General features: G+C 43.4%; 1 protein-coding gene across 3 annotated transcripts in view; it reads left to right on the forward strand.

Annotated features, from left to right (window-relative positions):
- The first annotated feature begins 2,399 nt into the window (after nt 1-2,399).
- The window catches only part of SUPT3H (SPT3 homolog, SAGA and STAGA complex component), a 154,613-nt gene continuing 132,353 nt past the window's right edge, over nt 2,400-24,659 (forward strand). For 2 of the 3 annotated variants that reach the window (XM_042832700.1, XM_042832701.1), the window contains exons 1-2: nt 2,496-2,511; nt 20,043-20,127. Coding sequence is in view for 1 of the 3 variants with exons in the window: in XM_042832702.1 (XP_042688636.1) it covers nt 2,435-2,511; nt 20,043-20,127 (162 nt within the window). In the remaining 2 variants the exon portion in view is untranslated. Of the gene's footprint in view, nt 2,512-20,042; nt 20,128-24,659 lie in introns of all 3 variants that reach the window. The other variant, XM_042832702.1, reaches the window with a different exon arrangement.

Genomic DNA, 24,659 nt, shown 5'->3' on the forward strand with positions numbered 1-24,659 from the left:
GCTTTGTGTGGTGCTGCATGCAACCATCTGTACAGTCATCTGTACAGTTGCAGTATGCACACATTGAGAATCTGAGCAAACGACTTTGTTGGAAGGAAGTTTAGAAGACTGAATTAGCTAAAAAATGGGGAAAAAGAAAAAAAGGCAAAAAACCTCAAAACCAGGTTTATACATTTCCCCAAAGTGGGATTTTACAGATTGCTATTAAAGAAAACACCAACAAAGTAGGTGTGTTGGATAGTTGTTGTTAGGTTCTCAGTTGCTTTCCGACCCAAAGGAGCCGCTGTAAAATAAAGCTCAACCCCTCTTTTCTTTTCTGAGTGTTTTTGAATCTGATTCTTCATAAAACAAAGCACAGAGGTCACTTGGCTGTGTTTTGCTTTTGCAAGGAAGTTACCAAAATACTATGTATTTTTCCTGTAAAACGTGTGAGGGCTGACCGGATTTGTCACCATGAAAACATTTTTTGACAACTTCTGTTTATAGCCTTTGAAGTAAGAACCAGGAACGTGCTTTATTTGCACAATTGCTTCAATCAAGCCAATTAAAACCTATTTTTTTTTAATACATTTGCCTGTGCATTATCGACTGTAGGAGTGCATAATGCTATGTATTCAGCCCCAACTTTTGTATTTTGCTCTGCACTATGCCAGCAGTTTCAGAAGTTAGAAACCAGGTAAAAATAAGTTGCTTTGTTCGCAGACCTTTAGCTTTCCAATAGTGCTGTAAGAAAAGGAAATTTCGTGTCACTTTTCAAGCTCTGAAGACCAATTTATAACCCCTCTTTATAACCCTTCTAGTTGCATACTCCCCTGATGGAATGACTGTGTTGAGAAGTTGGACCACATTCAGCATTAGTCTTCATTAACTCAGCACTGCAGAAGAGGAGGTGCTGCTGCTTTGCCCACCCCCATAGGCTCCTTTTTAAAATATGATTCTACAGGACAGGAAAAGAGACGCTGGTTTTTTTTTTGCATCGCGCTCATTGCAGCCAAGGTCTGGACGGATGCTGTAGTTTTGTTATTTAAAAGCACTATACAAATTGTGGGGATGTCCACCTGACATTGGTAAGCTGAAAGCACTTTGGCATCCTGTGTGAGGTGGTGGGCCAGGTGCTGCCGGGCTGTGGCTTCGGATGTGGCTTTCTTGGGGCCAGTGACTTGCAGAGGTGGGGCTGCAGCTCAGTATGCAAAATGGGCATTGCCCTGAGCTCCCTGGTGATGTGCTGCCATCAACCTGGGACATGCATCCTCTGTGGCCTGTCCTCTAGTGATATGGCAGCTTTGCAACGGTGATAATTGGGGCCAAGAGGAAATTCCATTGGGTGGGTTGTAAAAGGCATTGTGTAATGGGATGTGGGGGATTTGGCTTAAAGGATCATAGAACCGTAGAATCCATAGAGATGGAAGGGAGCTCTGAGGGTCATCCAGTCCAACTCCCTGCAATGCACAGGGACACCACAGCTACATCAGGTTGCCCAGGACCTGATCCAGCCTGGCCTTGAAGGTCTCCAGGGGCCGCATCACTGGGCAGCCTGTTGCAGTGCCTCATCATCCTCACTGTAAAATAATTTTTCTCTATATCTAAATCATCATGGAATCATTAAGGTTGGAAAGGTCTGGTCCAACCATCAGCCCATCACTACTATGCCTACTGTGCCTGTGAAGGACCCCTTCCATTTTCCCCAGCACACACCCACAGCGCCTCCACAAATAGATAAGTTTCAGAAGCTGAAGACAACAGCTCCTGCAGATCCATTGTAGCACATTTCTTCCCTTTAGGACGTTGAGAGCAATTCATTCAAAGAGAGATGTGACCTTCCCAGTTTTTCAGGTACCTTTGTTAGGAGTGAAGGAATGTCTGAATGGCTTGACGCGCTCCGTATGTTGTTTCCCATATTTGGTGTAGTCTCATATTAAGTGTTTATTCTGTGGTAAATGTTATATTGCAAATAAAATCAGCGTCTGAAATGCTTTCAAAGGGCTTTGCCTAGAAGTTTGGGGGAGATCAAGTATTTGCCAGAACTTGGGACACTGGAGGGCAAAAGGTGCCGGAGGTATCTACTCTCTTGCCATTTCAGCACTTTAATGTTTGATGGCTGTTTAATTGTGGTTGCTCTGTAGCTAAGTGTGCTGAAATGAAGGAATTTAAATGTGGTAAAGGAAAGGCTTCTCTTTGTCCTCTCTCTGAATGTAAAGCCCATTGTGATCATAAAAGGTTTTCAAACACACTTGGGGGCTTTTTCCTGATCTCTGTGTGCTGTGTAATTGAGTTCTGTGGACTAGATGCCGATGAAAAGTGTTTAAGTTCAGTATGTTATGGTTACAGTGGTAAAGAAGAGGGTTGAAACGCGAAAGGAAGAGGGGAGAAAAAAGACTTTGCTGAACCTGAAGGTTGCTATTTGAAACGTTTCATCTCCAGCTCCCGTGTGAGGATGGCTGCAGGATTGCAGGATTGCCCTCTGAGGCCGAGTGCCGCGTCCCAGCGCCGCAGAGGGATCTGCTGGTGGAGGTACAGCCTTGAAGCTTTGGCTCTCACACGGAGGGCTTCACTGCAGCTCTCGTTTTGCCTAGTGTGAGTTTGCTGATGTGTTTTCCACTGCACTGATGCCCCATCCCTGCAGGCATTCAAGGCCAGGCTGGATGTGGCTCTGGGCAGCCTGGGCTGCTGGTTGGCGACCTGCACACAGCAGGGGGTTGGGACTGGAGGAGCGCTGTGGGCCTTTGCAACCCAGGCCATGCTGGGATTCTGTGATTTCCTGACAGCGCAGCACAGGCTGTCTTACACTGAATTGCATTTTAACTCAACGGGAAGAATTCTGTAAGAGGACATGAACCCGTGTGGGTTTTCCATTATGTAAGTTATGCTGTGAAGTGAAACAAATGCGTTGGACTGTCTCTCGTGAATAAGCTGATGGGGACAGAGGGAACTTCCTATACCATGTGAGGAGCAAGCGAGTTTAAGTGGTCTTCAGGGCGTATTTGCTTAGCGTGTTCTTTATCAGGGGCTTTACGAGGGATTCTACGAGGACTTTAATATCTAACTTGACAATTATTTGCTGCAAAGCTTTTGTAATGCAGCTCAAGCCTCTCTGGTAATCCAGCAGCACTCAGGCCTGTGGGTTGTCGGTGTGTTTCCTCTGGTGAAGTGATTATAGGCATTTACATTTCATATTGAATATCTGTTCTTTCTGGCTTTGGTCAGCATCTTTGGATAGTTTTTTTGCCATGTTTTTGCAGTTCCAGGCATGGGAACAAGGTGCTCATATATTACAAACTTGAAATGATACGGTAGTTTGTGCCAGAGCTTACTTTGCTGGGGCTTGTTGGTTTCTCCTATTCAGCTTTTCAACTCAAGCACATGAAAGCCTCCCAGATATTCTAAACGCCATGAATCTCTGTAGAGATGCTAATGAAACAGTAGTTAAGAGATTAAAGGCCTTTGGAGTCTACAGCCTGGATAAAAACCAAGTCAAGACAGGAGCTAAACGGTCCCCTTGTATCCTCATCTAACCTGATTCCGTTTTCCTAGTCATAAAAGTCTTCGAGATATTCGGAGTTTGTGCATGCTTCCCTCCTGCTAAGCCTCAGAAACCACAACAGTAATTACAACATTTCGTTAATGAGACCGTTTTTCCCCCTCTCCCCTTGTATTCAATGTAATACGGTTTGCTTTTTAACAGCGTAACGATGGCATCTGTGATTCTTCGTTCACTCTGCTCTCAAGGCATCCTGGCAAATAGAGATGAGTGCCACTCTTCTGCTGTGTCATCTAACATCTAAGATTGATTACAACGAGTTGTAATGTTTAAAATATCACTTGTCTCATATATGCATGCATTGAATTTTGATAGTAGTCATATTGTTTAAAATGTTGTTTGTGTATTTTCGAAGATGATGAGTTGTTCTCGTTCTAGAAATCCTCCATATTAGGTTACAAGCAGCAAGGGTGGCTGTCCCTTAAGTGACATCTGTCAGGGATACTGTCAATATTTAGCTGATGCTAAAGGAAGGGGAATTTAAAAATTCAGGAAGATTATATCTGGAAGAGTTGGAAAGTACAGAAAGAATTTGTTAAGCATACAATCAATTTAGTTACTTACAAGAAATGCAGTCTGTGATGATTTTTTGTTATTGAAGTTATCTCTTAAACTTCTCACTTAAACAGTCTTTGTTGGTTTTTTTTTCATGCAAGATTACACTGAGATTTCATGGCTTCTCCACATTCAACACAACAATCCATGGCAATCTTTTCTTTGGTCCTTTCTTAAGTTGCTGTTCTCTTATTTGGAACATAAGAATGCTATGGGAATAAAGAGATTTGATTTTACCACGATCAAGCTTGCTAATTAATTACTCTCATCAACACCCTATCAATTTTTACTTGGTGGAAGAGCATCTGAAGACATTTAGTACATGTCCTACAGAGTACTTTCCCAAGGGAGGTACCTCTGTTTCTTCTGTTGTACAACAAAATACACCATTAAATGCATGGGTAAGGACAGTGAAGATTTGTCCTGTTTATGGCTTTACAATAAATGATAAAAATTTATATCCAGAAAACTGAGAACAAGGCTGATTCAAGCCTGAGTAGCTCCTGTTAGAAATAGAATGACAAAGTGTATTTTACACCACTCATTTTTACGTGGTCCTTTTCAAGGTGAGTTATCACTGCTTTGATACAAAGGGCTTCATGTTTTCAGAAGCATTGCACAATTGCACTGCATGTGCTAATTGCATATGCTGCTCATGTTCACATTTTGGTAACTAAAAGTAGTGTCCAGATCCAATTTGAAATGTAAAACATGTGGGAGATGTGAAAGGTACCATCAGGATTTTGCTAGTTAGAAACAAATATGAAATTTAAAATATATTCTCTTTCATTAGCATACATAAGAAAATGACTATCAGTGACGTCTGAGGTATGAATACTTGGTCATTCACCGTGCACTGTGCAGTGTTTGTCATTTGTTCTGCTTAGCAGGGCTGTCAGAATGCAAATGCTCCAAAAGCTGCACATAGGCCACTTTGTTTTAAATAACCTTGAGGTGTTTTGTGTTACAATATGCTATTTGCTATTGGCATGTTATGTAGTTTTTGTCAAGCGTACTAGCTCAAAGTATAGCTATCAGATTAATTACACAAGACTTACTTTGGATTAAAAGTAAAGACAGGGACAGTAATAAGCTTTGAATATTTGGTGAGGAGACTCATGAACACTCTGTGTTCTGGCCTCAGTTTCTGTCCAGTTTTTGGGAACAGAAGGATGTTGTGGAAACAGTGCTCCTCCTCCATCTGGGCTGTCACAACTCCATGGGACTAGATGGGCTCCATCCTAGGAGGCTGAGGGAGCTGGCGGGGTGTCCAGGGGATCAGACCCAGCCAGCACGGGTTCATGAAAGGCAGGTCGTGCTTGACCAACCTCATCTCCTTCTATGAGTGGGTGACCAGCCTGGTAGACAAGGGAAAGGCTGTTGATGTAGTCTACCTAGACTTCAGCAAAGCCTTTGACACAGTCTCTCACAGGATTCTTCTGGGGAAACTGGCTGCCCTAGCCTGGACAGATCTACCCTTCTTTGGGTAAGGAACTGTCTAGAGAGCCATGCCCAGTGGGTAGTGGTTAATGGAGTGGAGTCCAGCTGGTGACCCCTTACAAGTGGTGTCCCCCAGGGGTCGGTACTGGGACCCATCTTGTTTAATATCGTTACTGATGACCTAGATGAGGGCATTGAGGGCACCCTCAGCAAGTTTGCAGATGACACCAAGCTGGGAGGTGGTGTGGATCTGCCTGAGGACAGGGAGGCCCTTCAGAGGGATCTGGATAAGCTGGATCGCTGGGCTGAGGTGAATGGGATGAGGTTCAACAAGGCCAAGTGCCGGGTTCTGCACTTTGGGCACAACAACCCCATGCAGCATTACAGGCTTGGGGATGAGTGGCTGGATGAGTGTGGAGAAGAGAAGGACCTGGGGGTGTTGGTTGATGCTCGGCTGAACATGAGCCCACAGTGTGCCCAGGTGGCCAAGAGGGCCAACGGCATCCTGGCCTGCATTAGAAATGGCCAGCAGGAGCAGGGAGGTGAGCATCCCCTGTACTCAGCACTGGTGAGGCCACACCTCGAGTGCTGTGTTCAGTTTTGGGCTCCTCACTACAGGAAAGATGTTGGCCCTGGAGCCTGTGCAGAGAAGGGCAACGAAATGGTGAGGGGTCTGGAGCACAGGGCTGATGAGGAGCAGCTGAGGGAGCTGGGATTGTTCAGCGTGGAGAAGAGGAGCTCAGGGGAGACCTGACTGCACTCTGCAACCTCCTGAAGGGAGGCTGTGATGAGGACGGGTTTGGCCTCTTCTCCCAGGCAACAAGCAGGACCTGAGGAAATGGCCTCAAGTTGTATCAGAGGAAGTTTGGGTTGGACATGGGGAAGAACTTTTTCTCTCAGTGTTCAGGCACTGCAATGGCTGCCCAGAGAAGCGGTGGAGTCGCCGTCCCTGGCAGTGTTCAAGAGGCGCCTGGATGAGGAGCTGCGAGGTCTGGTTTAGTGCTTGTGGTAGCAGTGGTGATGGGAGGGCGGTTGGACTCGATGGTCTTGGAGGTCATTTCCAAGCTTGTGATTCTGTGATTCTAAGAGTGGGAACCAGGAGGCAGAACAGGACAAACAGACAGGAGTGCATTGACAAGGGGACAGTGATAACCTTGCTTGGACTGTGCAAGTAGATAGTAAGCTGTGGAGATGTTTGTGAGTTACTGCAGAGTGATCCATCTGCAGAATGCAGTTGGATGAAAGTAGCCATGTGAATCCATTAGGAGGTTTCAGTGTTAGAAAGATTTCTGTATCATAAAACCACGGAACTTAACAGCTCTCTGCCTTTGGCAGTCCCTAGGAGATGTATGGTCCTGTCCATCGGAGGCTCTCTGCTTTCTGATAGTATTGAAGTCTGCGCTTTTGGCGTGATGACAGTTTATCATTAATGCCTTCTGATTCCAGTTCATTGGAATAGTCATGTCCAAGTGCAGCTGAAGCAAGTGGCTTTTTACAGAAGAGGAGGACCCACTCATGTAACATGCAAATCTTCCGACCTCTGTCAAGTGTGCTTTGTGAGCTGTGGTTTCCATGCACAAGCTGTTCACGCACGTGCAGGAAGTTTTCTTGACTTTTGCTAACTACAGTAAAGTCAATGAAATAAGGGAATAAATGATTCGTTGTAAATATTTAATGAACTGTGACTAAGCACCTTTTAATAGAAAGTGTCAGCATTTCAATTCCACAGGCCATTTATGAACAGTTGTATTTTATAAGGCGCTGTGTCATGGCTCGGGATATTTACAGCACATCCTTTTTTTAGTGACTGTTTTTCATTTCGAAGATGGATGGGAATTTCCTGAAGGTGCAGAGCAGGCTCACAGTGTGTCACTGGAAACAACACTTCTGCACTTTGCATTTCCTTCCGTCCAGAGCTGCAGGCAGAGCTGTAGAAAGGCACTCAGCTGCAAGGCTGTGAGAAGCGAGGAGGGGAGGTTTAGCTAACCTACTATTCGGAGGAAGTCTTTCCCCCCGAGGGTGGTGAGGCACTGGCACAGGTTGCCCAAGGAGGCTGTGGATGCCCCATCCCTGCAGGCATTCAAGGCCAGGCTGGATGTGGCTCTGGGCAGCCTGGGCTGCTGGTTGGTGACCTGCACACAGCAGGGGGTTGGAGCTAGATGGGCATTGTGGTCCTTTGCAACCCTGGGCATTGTAGGATTCTCCTTCGAGTAGTCAGTCTAGGGGAGGGTAAGTGGGTCCGGAGTTGGGCAGCGAAGACTAACATTTGAGTCATAGAAGCGTTTCAATTTCTGTCAATAGTAAATGTTAAAGTAGCACATATCAGGAGGGTCACGATCAGACGTTCTTCGGGTTTCTTTCTGCTTCTCAGATGTGTGAGATAACTCTGCAGACATTTCTGCTAGAGTCTTTTCATAAAGCTAAGATGCAAAAAATGTATCAACTTGGAAAAACCAAGGGCAGTTCTCTTTATCCCACTTACTGTTCATATACACATCCACTCTAAATCATTCATAATATTAATCGGGAAAGTGAATATGATCTCAAGTTGTATTTCTTCCTGCTTTCACTTCCTAGGGAAAGCCATGCCTTTCTTGCTTCTTCCTTCGTCTCCAGTGATAATAAGGAGTGTCAGCAGATATTTCAGAGGGGAAAAATGAAATTTAAGAAGTTGATTCCAGGGAATGGAAAAGAATAGAGTTGTTAAGGCCCCGACTCCTGGGTGGGTTCCTCCACCCACTTGGTCACCATGAGATTGTCTCATAGGTCCTCCTCCGTTTCGGACTGGAGAGACCACCTCTTCTCCCACTGACTGCTGAATATCGCTCCTGTTGCCATCCCCAGTAACCACACTAATTGCTTACATGGAAAAGTAATATTAGGAAAATATTAAGAGAAGCTAAAAATACATTAAACATGATATAGCAGCTGGAACCAGGGAGAGGCAGCACCTTCCACCAGCCAGATCTCCACGGACCACCAGCAAAGCGCTGCGGGGCCCACTGCAACCGTGCAACCACATAACGTGCTTTGGAACATTTACATCAAATATCACCTCCTGCTTTTTACCTTGACCTCAGAAGACTTCCCCAGCAAATGATAAACAATGAACTTACATAGTGTGCCCAAGAGACTTTGGTTCTAAATAAGCCCTGTATGATGCCACACATTTTCGAGGAAGCAGAGCTTACCCGAGACCACACAAATCTCAGCCACCAGCACCATTGCTTGTGTGTCGAGTGATGCCAAGCTGGGGCTTGAAGAAGCAGTGACTGTGCCTGGATATAGAAGCACAGTCAAGATGCTTTGAAAAAAGAGTCTGCCCTTTGCAGCACTCTGCTCTGTGGTACCCACAACTGGAGCCTCTTGCTTTTCTCCGGCTCCAGAAGAGAAAGAAAATGAGAATTGTTCTGCTAACTGCAGCAAGGATAGAGGCACTAATCATTTTCCTGTAACACCTCATTCTGGTACCAGAAATTACCTCTGTACTGCTTGATTCAGTGTGTGGAAATGGCAGCTTTTCCTGGGAAGAGATTGGTCTTTCCCTGCTGCCAACTGTTGTTTCCTTGGCTCATGAGGAGGAAGGGAATGGGGAAGACAAGATGCTGAGTGCCTTTCCTTTAAGCATGGCACTTTCTGACTTCTGTCTATAGTGATTAATTCTTGTTGTTGAGTGCAGTTCATTTTAAGCACTATTTGCCAGAGAGCATCTCTTGGTATTGCTTAGGATGCAGCACATGTGCTTAATTTACACAAGGAAGGATTTTTCCTTCTGCAATCACAGAATTGTGATAAAGTTGTGCTATAAACCTCACAGCTGATCCACTGGTGAGAGTAACTGGAAGTGTTTGTTGGAATTGACTCTCTGGAATAATTTTTTATTTCATCTAGCTTATCTGTTGGGATAAACAAGGGAAGCTGAAAGGTCTTCCCTGATATCATATAACCATAGAATTGCTCAGGTTGGAAAAGAGATCATTAAGTCCCACCACAACCTAACCATACCACCCTAACTCTAACAACCCTCTGCTAAATCACGGCTCTGAGCACCACATCCAAATGGATTTTTCAGAATTCCATGTTAGAGCAAAACTTTCTAAGCACTAGTTTCCAAGCACGCTTCCCACTGAAAGAAAATTTAAGCAAGCTGCTTCATGTTGTTTCCTCTCTGCTTTGGGAGTGCTGCTTCATTAATTGTAGTGCTGAGGATTTTGATGTTGTACTGAGGGACATGATTTGGCGGTAGATGGTGGTGGTGGGTGGACGGTTGGATGATCTCAGAGGTCTTTTCCAACCTTGGTGATTCTGTGATTCTGTGATGCAGACCGTTGCTGTTGTATTCAGCCCCATCCCCAAGTCGTGAGATGGAGTGGGGTGCAGAAGGCAGGGTGTCCATCTGGGCTTTCCAGATGGCATGACAGGCTGCAGCTTTGCCCTGTTGTGCATACAGGTATAGCTTTGCTGTTGTTTTCACCATTTATTTTTTTTTTTAACATCTCATAAGTTTCTGTAAGCAATTACATACCGGGGAACAAACCCTGATTATTTAATGAAGCATTAATTGTGTAAGTGATGATTTAGCATTCGTGTTTCAGTGTTGCTGTTGGAGAGCGCCAAAGCAAAAATCCATGGTGCAATTAGTAGAGGCGGATGTGGTCCTTGCTTTTGTTTTTGTAGCAAGTAGATCAAGCCTAGAGTGATTGTAAAACATCAATATTTTATAAAACTCTTCTTTTCTTCTTCCAAAAATTCTGCCAAATTGTACTTAAGTGAAGTCTTCTGAGGAAGAAGCCCATAAGACTTCTTTACTATAAATACATTTTTGTGATTTTAAGAAGAACGGGGTATTTATAATGGATTGAACCAGAGCTTCTCTGCTCTGTGTTATCTTTATAATGTTTGCCATAAAGTGCTTCCAGGCGACATCTTGACTTCTGTAATTTTTTTCTTCCTTTTCGTTGGTGCCTGGAACAGATTATTGTGGGTTATAACATTTTAAAACATTTAAGTAATCCATTTGAAAGCAGGAAAAGGAGCACACCATTGATATGAAATTGCACTGGCTCTCCAGAAAAGATTTTATCACAGAACTTCCAGTTTCTTACTCTAGGGAGAATGCTGCATAGTTTGGTTTCTGAAATAAAACATGTTTTCAAAGCACTGTCTTGGTAAGGGAAAATAACATCTTTTGGGAGAGTTTTACCTCCAGAAAGAAAAAATAATGAGTGTTTTCACTGTGGTCAGTGCATTCTGAAGTTAAACCTAAGCTAAAACCAGCTAGTAATTAGTTTGCATTTTAATAGATGCACGTGCTCTTGGAATAAAAGTGGATATATCTGATCAGTGCTAGTGGGGAAATGTTTTTTATTTGTGTTTTTCACTCACAGGTTCAGTGTTAAGACGTAGTAATTACTGTAATGATTCAGTTTTGATTTTTGGTAACTGGGGGTTGTGTTGCTTCGTTAGCTGTTGAAGGTGTGCCATGCCATGAGTTTACCTCACTGTCTGTAATTGAGAGCACAGCTTTCCAAACTGTAGTTTTCAGACCACTGATTGTGCAGCAGTCATGGAATCATTGAATTGCCAGGGTTGGAAAAGACCCACAGGAACATCCAGACCAAATGTCCTCCTACCACCAACAGTTCTCACTAATCCATGGCCCTCATCACGACGTCCAACTGTTCCTTGAACACCTCCAGGCTCGGTGACTCCACACCTCCCTGCGCAGCCCATGGCACTGCCTGACCACTCTTTTGGAGCAGTACTATTCCCTATCGTCCAGCCTGAATCTCCCCTGGCACAGCCTGGAGCCATTCCCTCAAGTTCTATCACTGTTACATGAGAGAAGAGGCCGACCCCCAGCTCACCGCAGCCTCCCTTCAGGTAGTTACAGAGGGCAGTGAGGTCTCCCCTGAGCCTCCTCCTCTCCAGACTGAAAGTCTCATTAAGTATTTTACAGTGCTTTTTTTTCAGTATGCATAATGGCTAAAAGAAATTTCAGAGTCACAGTCTAGAAGTAGCGCAGATATTGGTGTTCCAGTTGGGGCTGAGGGTGCTCATGAGAAATGCTGTGGTTGGTGAGGCACTGTTCATCTCAAGGAAGCATGTCTTTGTGAGGAGATCCTCTTTCTCACTACCTCTGAATAGCTCTGACATAAGCACTTCCACCGTGACCAAATGACAATACAGGACCTCCCTGTGCTCAGGTGGGCTTCGCTTCAACGTGGAGGTTGGTGGCCCTGCATGTGGCAGGGGGGTTGGAGCTTGATGATCCTTGAGTTTCCTTCCAACCCAACCATTCTGTGAACATTTTACTTTTCTCTCAAAACAAGGACCTTCAAAGACACTTCCTTGGCCAAGCCTTGGTGCCAGCCAGTAGCAGGAGCATGGCCGTGGGTTGCTCCCTGCTCCAGAGCAAAGGAGGAAAAGTGACAGTACTCAATGCATTGGTGTCACTTACGGATGTGCATTCATTGAGAATTGGATGTAATTATCATCGTCTTACCCGGAAAAAACTCATTCACAAGTTGTGAAATGAATTCCTGAGACAAAGAGCAAGCCCGAGCGGTCTTGACGTCTCAGAAAATATAAAAAGAATAATATTATTTCTTTGCAAATTAGCATAACGCATTCATCCTCATTTATATTTTTGTATCTTGTGGATTACTTTAAATGGCCTGTGGTTTTAATCTAGATTTAAAATAGCTAGGGATTTCCACATTTGGTTAACACTTATAACGTATATATATACAGTGAAATTATGTTTGGACTTCCTACCCTCCTCATTATTTTTTCGCTCCATCCTCATGAGAGCAGGCAGAAAATTCATCTCTCTTGGCTTCGTTAAATTCCATTTGTGTTTGGGTACATTGTTGTGATGAACTTTTTCCTAGCACAGAGACGACTGATCGCAGTCCAGTCGGCACAGTCTAGAAAGACAGTTGTCTCATTTATTTCCTGAAAAACCGAAACCCTTTGTGAATGAGCAAATGGAACGTATTATGCTATACAACTGGAATAAATTAGATCTTTCTCCTTTGCCAGTTGTAGGGATTTGTATCGTTAATTTATGCTTAAAACGCTTCGCTGTTAGGGTTTGGTGTGTTCTGATTAGTACACAATGGTACTGAAAAGGGTTCTTGCCACAGCTTTGTGTTGGAATAAAGCTGCTGATTTTCAGCACTTAGGAAGTGCTTGAAGTCCTATAAGGGAAATGAGCTTCCAAACCGGGGTGAAGCCAATTGCTTCCTTCAATAAGCAGGACTTTTAATGAACCTATATGATCCCTGCTGTTCTTGCTTATGAACAGAAGTCATGGTAACTGGGGGAAGTTCCTGAGGAGCAGAGAGACCAAATTCTTCACGCTAAGGGTGACAGCACTGAAACAAGTTGCCCAGAGAGGTGGTGGGGTGTCCTTCCTTCAATGGAGATAGTCAGGACCTATCTGGATGCCCACGTGTGCTTCCTGCTGTAGAGAACTGCTCTAGCAGGGAGTTGGACTCGATGATCTCGATGTCCCTTCCAACTCCTTTGAAATGTCACTTCTGTCTTCAAAAAGGACAAGAGAGAGTGCGCAGGGAGTGACAGACCAGCCAGCCTCCCCCAGGGATGTGATGGAACAAGTCATCCTGGAAAACTTTTCTGAGCCTCTAAATATAAGAAGGTGATTCGGAGATGTCATATTTATAAAGGAGACATCATACATCACTGAAGTGGTATTGTTCTGTGATGATGTACAGGAAGGGAATCAACTCTTTGAAAGGGTTGATAACTTCAGGACAAGGGGAAATGGTTTGAAGTTGAGGAAGGGCAGATTGAGGTTGGGTGTCAGGGGAAGTTGTGTGCTGTGAGAGTGGTGAGGTGCTGGAACAGCTGCCCAGAGAGGCTGTGATGCCCCGTCCTGGGGTGTTGAAGGCCAGGTTGGATGGAGCCCTGGGCAGCCTGGGCTGCTGTGAAATGGGGAGGTTGGTGGCCCTGCATGGCACAGGGGGGTTGGAGCTTCGTGAGCCTTGAGGTCCCTTCCAACCCAAACCATTCTGTGATTTTGTGATTAACAGGGAAAAAAAGAAAAAAAAAAGAAAACTAACCTTTGTTTTTGTATTCTACGTAGTAAAATTGTAGTAGTTTTGAATCCTGTTTTTTATGGCAACTTGTGCACGATCTTTCTAAACTTTAAAGAGAAAGCACCTTGCAGTGTGACTTCATATCTCTGATACTTCAAATCCTGGCAAAGAACTGCGTCCCGTGTGATGTGTGAAGCCCACATAAACCTGATTTCCTTAATTTGAGCATGTAAATATATTCACTGTGAACTCTAATCAGATTTAAGATTGCCTTTTACTTTCACACGGCCTTTGAAGAGCAGAAAGACATATAAATAGACAACACACTGTTGACATAGTTGTTCTAATGCCTTTTCATGTAGTGCTGGTAGTTTGTGCTCATTGGTTACAAAAATGCACGGCTTTGATGTGTTCTATTTTCTCCTCAAAGTAAAGCAATAAGCAAGTAAGTTCATTTTAAAATGATATCCCTTCCCTCAGTCCACTGATGGTGTTATAAAGAAATGATGCCTGTAAAGCAATGGTTTGTCATACCGTCTCTATTATATAACGTATTTTAATGTCACACAGAAGCATTGAGATGACAGCTGGATGTCCTTCCTCCCCTTCCTGCCTTGGTGTGCAGACCTCTCTCCAGCATTATTCATCTTTGTTCTGTCACACTTTCTTCCTCTTTGATTTGGCTCTTTCATTCCATTTCCACTCTCCATACAATGCATTCTCCTGTGTGTGCCTGATCAGTTTTCTGCTTTTGCACCGACACTCTCGGGCTTCTGAGAGAGAAACCTGTAGTTTCCCAAGCTTCTGTCATCTTCGGAACCAGATCTCAATATTTTTATCAAGGCAAGGCTGGATCAGGATCCTGGGCAACCTGATGAAGCTGTGGTGTCCCTGTGCATTGCAGGGCAGCTGGACTGCATGGCCCTAAAAGGTCCCTTCCAACTCTTAAGGATTCTTCGATTCCACGATTCTTTGTCTTACAATTAGTCTCCTATGGGACCAAACCAAAATACTTCAACATTTTGCACTGTTGATTTCCCAAATTCTGTTGGTACTTATCTGTGGTGATTTGTGGTCTCTCTCCTCCTGGTATTGGAATTGCTAGAAGTGTTCTGAATGTTTTTGTGCTGCAAAACCAATTCTCATTGTCACCACCCGATCATCAGCTCTCTAATAACTGATATATTTAGGAAGAGACTTGTTTATACTATGAAGCATCTCTGAAAACTAGGCGTGTAATTGTGTATTCCAGATGCACTCCTGACAATCAGTCGACAGTATTACTGTGTATTCTTGCAGTACTGAGGAGACATGAGCCTTGATACTATCCAGTCCAAACATATCTATTGGTATGTTTTCCCTCTGTGATTATGTGGAATCCTTGCCTGTTTTTAGATTTGTAACACTGAATTAGCTAGTTACAATATAGAATCATAGAACTGCTCAGGTTGGAAAAGACCTTGAAGATCATGGAGTCCAAGCACAGCCCAGCCATCCCACCCCAACTCTAACAGCCCTCTGCTAAATCATGGCCCTGAGCACCACATCCAAACGGTTTTTAAACACCTGCCTGGGGATCCTATTCCTATTTAGTTCTATATGTAGTGAGCGCTTACATTCTGATGGCATTCTGCTGGGTTGGTTGATGAGTGCTGGCTGATGATGGAGGCTCCCTGGCTGCGTTGGGCCGCCTGCGGAACCTTGTGCATGTGGAAGTTACATCTGAAGGTTCCCATTCGGCTTCACCCTGAGCTGAATGCCTTCCACCCCCCTGAGGAGCTGCCCCTCAGCCTCCTGTCTCTGGGCACAACAGACCCAGGGCTGTAGATGGAAAATAAGTAGTATGGAATATCAATTTCTCAATGGAAAGGAAGCAGTTGGGGTAACTCCTGCAGAGTAGTGGTGATGGGTCAGGACAGCAGGCAGCAGCAAATAAATACTTCTGTGCTGCAGAGAGAGCAGATATCTCATTGCTCTGGGTGAGATTCTCAGCCACTCAGTAAAGATGAAGCCTTGAGGGACCATTTCTGCTGCTGCAGTTCGTGTCAAGTAGAAAAAGAAGAGGAAAAGTCATTCAGGATTTCTAGAAAAGAAGAAAATGCATATTTCCCACCAGTCTCCTTCACTCCCTCTATGCTTTTCCTAAACTCGATCCATCAAATTTATTCAAGGTGGTAAATACCACATCAGTTGGGGCAGCTTTGTTATGGTATGAACTCAATAGAAGCCCCAGTAAATGAAAGTATTTATTCTAGCTCCCTGCACTCCCAGCCACCCTGGCTGCACTTCCTTTCTGGCCAGCACTGCATTGCAGGGCCGTGGAGGATGGGAGGTCGCCGCAGCTCTGTCTCCACAGCCACTTTCCTGGTGGTCCGGCCACCTGCACAGCTCTGCATCGACCTTCTGGAGCAGGCCTCCATGCCTTGCAGCCTTTTAAAGCCTCCAGAAATGGAGCAAAGCAAATGCTTTATCTATTTCTGTAACTGCCCAGGATTTTGAGGTTGTTGCATAGAGGTCTCTGTGCCACCAGCAGATGTTGCACCTTAGCATGTGCCTAGTGTGTCTCTACTATATGAGTATGTGTACGGATGCACAGGGTGCTGTGACTCTTCATATGAGCTCTGAGTGCATTGGACATTGGGCCCTCTGTCAAGCTTGGAACCATCCTTATGGGAACTGAAATGAATTAGAAATAGAAGGTAAAATAAACAATAAAAGAGTTGTGGCAGTCTTTACATGAGGTAGCTTTTCCCTCAACCAGCCTTATACTTCTTCCTTTTGTTAATTTTCATTCAAAGGAAATTAAGAACCTGAGGAGTAGGCCTATGTCCAAGGAGGAAAGGTTTAGATTTGATATCAAGAGGAAGTTCTTTAGTATGAGATTGCTGGAACAGCTGCCCAGAGAGGCTGTGATGCCCCGTCCATCCCTGGAGGTGTTCAAGGCCAGGTTGGATGGGGCCCTGGGCAGCCTGGGCTGCTCTGAAATGGGGAGGTTGGTGGCCCTGCATGCAGTGAAAGGGTTGGAGCTTCGTGATCCTTGAGGTCCTTTCCAACCCGGGCCATTTTATGAAGATTCTTTGCTCTTTTCTCTCTCCACACTACTGTTCTAATCCTGTGAAATGTGGGGACGATGTTTCCACCCCTTTGTAAAAGCATTTCATCAGAACAGAATACCTCAGATGATCCAAAAACTGGATCATCTGAGAAGACTTTGTTATTCTATGGCATGGATAGCAGGCAGGTGCTTCTGTTCTCAGAGCACTCTTCCCCATCCTTTGACTGTTTTGATGATCTGCTAATGTATTCTGCTATATTTCCTCTTCACTATTTACCTACAGGGAAACATCTCTCTTCTGTTTTCAACAGAATTTGTATGTGGTTCATAGGAAGACTTAATTGGTATACCTAACAAATGGAAGGTTCTTTTAAGGACTACTTGCTGAACCAATAAAAGCAAAGCACATGTGAAATAAAAATCATTAGTTGTATTAAAATAGCAAGATTTATTTCAGTTCTCAGAAGCAAGGGCATCAGATTTTGGATAGGTGTGCCTGGAACATGAATTTCAACTTTGTGTTCTATGTAATAAAATAGTTACTTTTGTTTTATATCTCTCTACCTTGTGTTCCAGTATAGAATTTCACCAAAACCTTTGACTTATCCTCTGCATCAGAATGGAGCAAAAGATTTGCCATCTGTCTCCTCTTAGATCAATAGTTTGTATTTCTGTGGCATTTCTTCCACATTTCATGCCATTTTTGGAGCTGGAAGCTACCTTCCTGAACGGCTTCTGAATGCAGACAGCCAAATCTCTCAGAGAGTCAGCACTGTGGCTCAGAAATAGCCTTATGCTGCCCAGGGAGGTGGAGGGTCACCATCCCTGGAGGTGTTCCAAAGAAGTTTAGGTGTGGTACTGAGGAACACGCTTAGGTGGGAAATATTGGCGGTGGGCGGATGGTCGGACTGGATGATCTCGGAGGTCTTTTCCAACTTTGGAGATTGTATGATGCTGTGATTCCATGTAAGAATGAGCAGTACGTTACGATTGTTGTGGTTGGTTTGGTTTTGAATGCATTGCCTGATTAGAGGAAAAGTAATTTCTTTACAAGGAGATTTCTTTTTGTAATTTCTTTACAAGGAGAGTGGTTAGGCCCTCTAATGGGCTGCCCAGGGAGGTTGTGGATGCCCCGTCCTTGGCCGTGTTCAAGGCCAGGTTGGACGGGGTCCTGGGCAACCTGATCTGAATGTGTGTGTTTGGTGGCCCTGCTAGGCAGGGGGGTTGGAACTACATGATCCTTGAGGTCCCTTCCAACCCAGGTGATTCTGTGATTCTGTGATTCTGTAATTTTTTCTGTTAAATTGCACGTGCATCATAATTAAAAATGAAATGTTTAGAGCTTGTAACGTATGAGCAATTGTTTTAAATCAGGGAGGTTTTTTATATCATTAAAAATTCCAGTGTAATGTGGCAATGAATAATTGTATTTTTATATGTATTTCCTATAGAATACACAGGTATTTGCAGTTTATAAAATATTTAGTAGGATCTGGTGTGCTTGCAGTTCTGTGTTTGCAGTCCTAGGAAGGGTCTGATGTTATATTTCATGTACGTAAGAGAAAGGAATAAGAGAAAGGGAGATTCTTTGGGTTGTCCTTTTAACATTTCAGTTACAGTGACCATATTTTCCTGCGCAAGTTTTCTAAATTTAAAAGCTCCTTTTTGTGCAGAGAAAGAGGAATTTTTTTGTTTTTGTTTTGTTTTTTTCAGAAGTGCCTGGAGGAAATATCTGAAATCAGCGAGTGGCCTTTCACTGCTGTAATGATGTAAGGCCAGGATCGCTTTTTTGTTTTGATAGTAGTGGGATGGTGAGGTATTTTCAGTGAGCCCTAGTTAGGCCTAATTGCCACCACTTGGGAATTAACAGTTCTAAGTTTTAAAATTAATTTAGCTGAAATGGGTGGGAAGTGAAGCAAGTCTATGGAATGACCGATGCCTTGGATTTCATGAGTTCCCTTCATTTCTTGAGTCTTCCGTTGTTGGAAGGAACACATTTCAAGAATATTGTGCTGTTCCCATTGCCAGGTTGAGCTGTGAGGAAAGCTGTGATGTGCAGAGCTCCACACCAGCCCTCTGCTGCACACATGGGAGGTGGGAAGTTAGCTGAGCAAATGGCTCCGATCCTTTTCTTCCACGTATTCTCTAGCCGCTCTGCCCCAAGCCTGTATCTGCTACCTGAGGCTGTGTCCAAAGTGCAGGACTCGGTACTCAGCCTTGTTGAACCTCATTCCATTGGCCTCAGCCCAGCTATCCAGCCTGTCCAGATCGCTCTGTAGGGCCTTCCTACCCCCAGGCAGATCGATGCTTCCCCCCAGCTCAGTGCCATCTGCAGACTTACTGAGGGTGCCCCCAGTGCCCTCATCCAAATTGTCGATCAGTACTGAACGAGTCTCTTACCGCCTCTTTCTTCCATCACTGTCATGTTTCTCTGCTCCTTCCTTCAGAAGTAGCAGGACAACATTTAACATTTACTACAGGAATGCTTGCGTTGACTTGTGATTCTGTTCATTGTAACGTGGGAAAATGTGTTCTTCATTTTTATGTAAGTCAAAAAACTGAGATAAGGAAACAGAAGGATTTTGATGTTCATTAATCCTTTATCATTCATAGAAGTGGCTGACTAAATAGGCAAAATCAGTGGTACTTTTTTATAGTGTCCTTCTGTAATGGGTTGTGTGGCTCATCCACCCAGTGGAGGCATGAGCAGCTCTGTTCTCACTGACCTGGAGTGGATAGGAGTGAGTGTTGGGTGCACAAATTGAGCAATCCGCAGTTGTTTGGGACACTGTGAGACCTTCACTGGGTCTTCAGCTGTCGGTCTGAATGAATTCAGTCACAGGAAATAAATCTGTCAGTCTCATTTAGATGTCTTGGATATTTCAGATTTTCTTTTGTGATGTTAATAATGTTATCTCCATCTGGCCTCCTGTCATTCAGTCTTGCAAGGCAAACTTTAACAGCCTCTCAGTTCATAGCGGGTCTTTCCATATCTAATCACTAACATTTCTACTTGGAATAAAATTCATTTTGCCTCTGAACACATTTATTTGCTAATTGTGTAGGTGAAGGGGGCTGCAAATACAGGTATACTCTGAGTGGATCCATGTTACAGCTTTACCTACTGTTTTGGTTTTTTTTAAGATGTTCCTACAGACTGACTTTCCCAGTCACCATGTACTTCAGAATACATTCTTAAAGCCCTTTTGTCCCTTCAATCACATTACTTAGATTTATATTTCTTGCAGCACACTCAGAGACCCATTTCCATATGGTGCACAGGTGCATTAAGCTCATTCTTACTCAGATGTTTTTTATTTCACTCAAGACCACCTACCTGGTTTCTTTCTAAGTCCTTTTCGTAACCTTGCAATAAACTTCTCTCTTTCAGGTTTTCCTTGGGAGACGCTCGCAGGCCGCTCCATGAGTCTGCCATCTTGGTGGAAGACATCGTCCACACTCAGCTGATAAATCTGGTAAGAACATAACTGATACAGCAGGCTCTGCTCTGAAACTCCTTGTAGAAGCATACAGCTTTCAAGATCCAGTGACTAAGAACAGACCGTTCTGGTTTTAGGACCAAATAAATGCAGAAATTGTGAGTGATGTTTTGCCCACGGTAATGTGAAGGAGCTACTGCTAGACTTACATATCGATAGTGCACACCTCACTTATGGTTACATGTTGTATTTGTGTGAGAGCTGAAAATCCTCTGCCACTGGGAATGACGCTGATGCATTTCTTTTCTGTTAAAAATCTTAAACTCTTAAAAACACTTCCAGTATCTGAAGAGCTCATTGGGAATTTTTCTCTTTTATTCCTTGTTGTGAATGCGTTATTATTTGCTTAATATTTCTGCTTAAATATTTTTACTGTTCAGTGTTTTGATTTCTGTCAAAAATTATTTGGAAGTAGTAAATATTTCCCTTCATTGAAAGCCAATGAAAGTGTTGTATAAATAATCAGAAATTACTGAAAAAAGAAATTGTGGAAAAAAAGAGGTGGTTTTGAATATTGCAGAGGTGGTTCTAAAATCTGAACCTCACCATAGCTTTTGTTTTAAAAACTTTATGGATAGGCTAATGCTCATGTTTCACACAAGAGCATGAGTGTGCCATCTGGCATTGGGTACTGGAAGGTATAGAAGGTTCAGTTACCTTGGGACACATAAAGTGTTGTGCTTCTCCTCATTGAATGGTTCTTCAGCTGCAGCCACCAGTATGTACATGTGTATGGAACTAGTAAATACAAATAATACTAAGTTATTGAAACTAGTGTTTATTTATGGCTATTCCTTTGATTAGCAAAAGCATTGGGCTGTGAGCTCCTAGATCTTCTTTATAGATCTTCCGCTTTTTAATGAGACCCTTCAGCAATCCAAAGGTTTTTCTGAATTTCGAGGTAGGTTTGGTAACAACAGTAACAATTCAGAATGGGGCAGACCACAGAGAAGTGATGATAACTGAGTCTCCCCTGCCCTCCTGTTGCCTGCAGGTGAGTGCTTTCCTTCAGCTTTGCACTCAACCCTGCAGACACTCCTGCATGGCACTGACCACATCCGTGGCCCTTCCAGCCCTGGGTAGCGGTTCTGTGTTCATACCTCAAGCCCTTCATGTATCCCCTTCCCTGCATCACCCAGCACCTTGTGCTGTGGCTCCTTTGATTACTATGCTTCTCATTAGGCTCTGGGAGAGGGAACAACCTCTTCTCCTTCTCCACACGTTTCCCGCTGGTTAAACAGTGGGAAATATATGCTCCAGGCCATATATTTAGATTTTTTTGTTCTAGCTATAATAACTGTATAATAACTTGGATTATGAAGACTGATGCCTGTGGCTTCGCTCTTCCTTCAGCAATAATGTGGTGAAGCATCTGTGCTTTTGCTTTCCACCCAAGCTCAGCAGATCCTTATGGCAAAATGTGCTTTTTGTGAAAGTACAACCTGTGGCCAAGTGGTCTTTGCGCTTAAATCAACGCTGGGCATTTGTGTCAGGAGTCTGTGACCCCTGGAAAACCCTGAGCGAGGTGTAGGAGCATGTAGGATTTCCTGACAGAAGGAAGAATGGGAACAGAGCGGCAGATAAACAGCTTTTCTAACCTTTCACCTCCGAGCCCAAGACAGCACTTTATTTCTGAGGAAGTGAAAGTATCTCTAATAGCTCATTGTTTTGACCTCTGACATTGGCATGCCGGAACTCTTCAATCATGGGCTTTTTACATGCTCTGGGTTTCTGATAGGGATCTTTGCACATTCGACATCCTTTACAACTGCACGTCCTTGCTGGGATGTTAGTAAGTATTTGCAGTGCTCCACTTTAGAGATAGATGTTCATGTGGGTATATGCAGCACGAGAGGAAAACTAGTCTTGTAATTGGAACTGCCTGGAAATGTGCTGCTTTCTACATAGATTTTGTCATACCATTCGTGTTAATGGACTACATAGTTCTCATTATGTAATTTAATGATTTCCTCTCAAAATTCATGGCTTTTTTTCTCATGTGTAAGGCTGAACTGTAGAAATTCCTTTTATGCCTGAAGTGGGACTGGCACATCACGCACATATTTCTTAGTAAACAGTTGTGAGAAGAGCACATACTTGTTGATTAAGTCCAGATTTGAGCTTCTGAATTCAAAAATAAGCCAGCTTGATTACCTTTGATTGGTTGACTTCTGATATCTCTGAGGTTTATAGTTCCAGCTTCCTATTTTCAAATTTGATCTGAACTCCATTAAATCAGAGTCTGATTTGGACAGACTTATATGGTCACCATATCAACCCAATGTATACTTTATGAGGTCTGGCTGCTATAGCAAATGATTGCACTAACAAATGAAATCCTTAAAAAACAGTCTTATTTTAATCTGCGTCACATTTTATGAGCAATCTTTTTATGTTTCAAACTATATGTAATAAGTTATACACTGCTTTATATTAAGTTAAATTGTGCTAGAACTATATAGCAACGTGTAGAAGGAAATGAGCATCTCCAGAGAATGATTCACATCATCCTAAAATTAGTTTCTGCATTCGATGAGATGAATCACCTCCTGAGGAATTTATCTCCCTAACTGTCTTGTAAAGGGACCCTGTGGTGGCTGTCTGGGCTTTGAGTATCAAGGAGATAGTGATAAACTTTGGGAGTCGAGTTGCATCTGATTTGTGTCAGTTAGAATACTAAAAGGAGCTTGAATTTTTTTTTTTAATTATGGAAGTGTTTTGCTACTTGCATATCAAGCATTATAAAAAAATAAAAAAGCTCTATTTTTTTCAAGCATGATTTATTAAAAGAGCACAAGAAATGTAAGTTTGATTGAAATCAAGTTGATTGTTGACCAATAGTATTTGTTCAGTAACTCATCTGTATGTATTTATATGCCTTAATATTAAACTGTATTCAATTATGTGAGCTAAGACTGGAATTCCAATCAAAGTTGGAATGACCCTTATGCGTCGGTAGAGGAAAGAGGTAGAAGAAAATGGCTGAAAAGAAAATTGTACCTGCATGAAAAATGTTCCATCAGAGAATTCAAAATGATGTTAATCAGCAGGGGACAAACTATTAAGGTACATTGAAAATGGAGCAAGGCTTCTTTGAGCTGCTTCTTCCATTATTGCCAGCACACACTGAATGTTCAGTAGCAAAATTCAGTATGGAGTCCATCAGTTCTTTATTTTCAGGCACCTGCTTTAGCTCTGCAACAGAGACAGGTATTTTGGTGCAAATTTCTCTGTCTAGATTAAAGTTAGAAAAGTGTAATTTGTATTTTCTTTGCACTAAGATTGCACATTGTATTATCTTCTTGGTTTTGATCGAGTTGCTTTAAAAAAAAATAAATTACAAGAATTCCTCAATAAGGATGTATTAGTATGGACTATGTGGAACAAGTGCCAGTGAAACCAGAAAACTGTGGACAGAACTGTTGGATGGAGCAGCTGGCGAGGGCAGCATGTATTTTTTTTCTTTCTTTTGATTTGTTTTTTAACTTATGGAGTCTGGAGTTGGGTGTTGCTTTGTGGAATCAGTGGTTGAATTTGCTGATCCTCATGGGTCCCTTCCAGTTCCCATGGGTTATTCTTCGGTTTAGTGAGAACTATTGGTGATGGGCGGATGGTTGGACTGGATGATCTTGAAAGTCTTTTCCAACCTTGGTGATTCTGTGATTCTGTGATTCTGATTGCTTCAGTTCTCTGCCTTTGTCTGTCATCATGTTGGAGACCAGCAGATGCCTTCCACTGGTTTTTATCGTTGGCTGCATTTTCTACTTTCAAAGTTAATTGACTGCCTTTAGGCTTCTTTCACACCTGTGATTATTTTCATGCCCAAAAGCTGCACTCCATGAAAAGGCGTAGTAAGGTCACCTGCACAACCTGCTGGAGTCTGCACATTCCCTTCCTTGGAGGACAACTCCTGCCTTGGGGCCATGGAGAAGCACTCATGGAATCATAGAATCACCAAGGTTGGAAAAGACCTCCAAGATCATCCAGTCCAACCATCCTCCTCCCACCAATGTTTCCCACCAAAGCACGTCCCTTAGTACCACATCTCAATGTTTCTGGATTACCTCCAGGGACAGTTACCCCACCATCTCCCTGGCAGCCCATTCCAGCACCTGACCACTCTTTTAGAAAATAATTTTTTCCTAACATCCAGCCTGAATCTCCCCTGGCACAACTTGAGGCTGAATCATCGGGGCTGTAGGGGAGAGGCTGTGCAAACTGTCAGATGCATATAGGTGGTCAGGAAGATACAGCAGTGCTGGAGCAGGCCATCAGAAATGGGAGGTGTGTAGGACAAGCAGACAGGTTTCATGGTTTCAAGTTCCATGAGATACAGGTTTCAAAGCATCATCTCTTGTAATGATCTATTAGACTCTTAGGAAGGCCAATCTGGTGGCCTTCTATGATGGAGTAACGGCTTCGGTGGATGGGGGAAGGGCAATGGATGGATCCCTGGATGAAACCCTGGACTTCTGCAAAGCCTTTGACAGGGTCCCTCACCTGTCAAA

The sequence above is a fragment of the Centrocercus urophasianus genome, unplaced genomic scaffold, assembly GCF_019232065.1.
Source record: "Centrocercus urophasianus isolate 14NV4802_14NV808 unplaced genomic scaffold, USGS_Curo_1.0 seq_39, whole genome shotgun sequence".
NCBI lineage: Eukaryota > Metazoa > Chordata > Aves > Galliformes > Phasianidae > Centrocercus > Centrocercus urophasianus.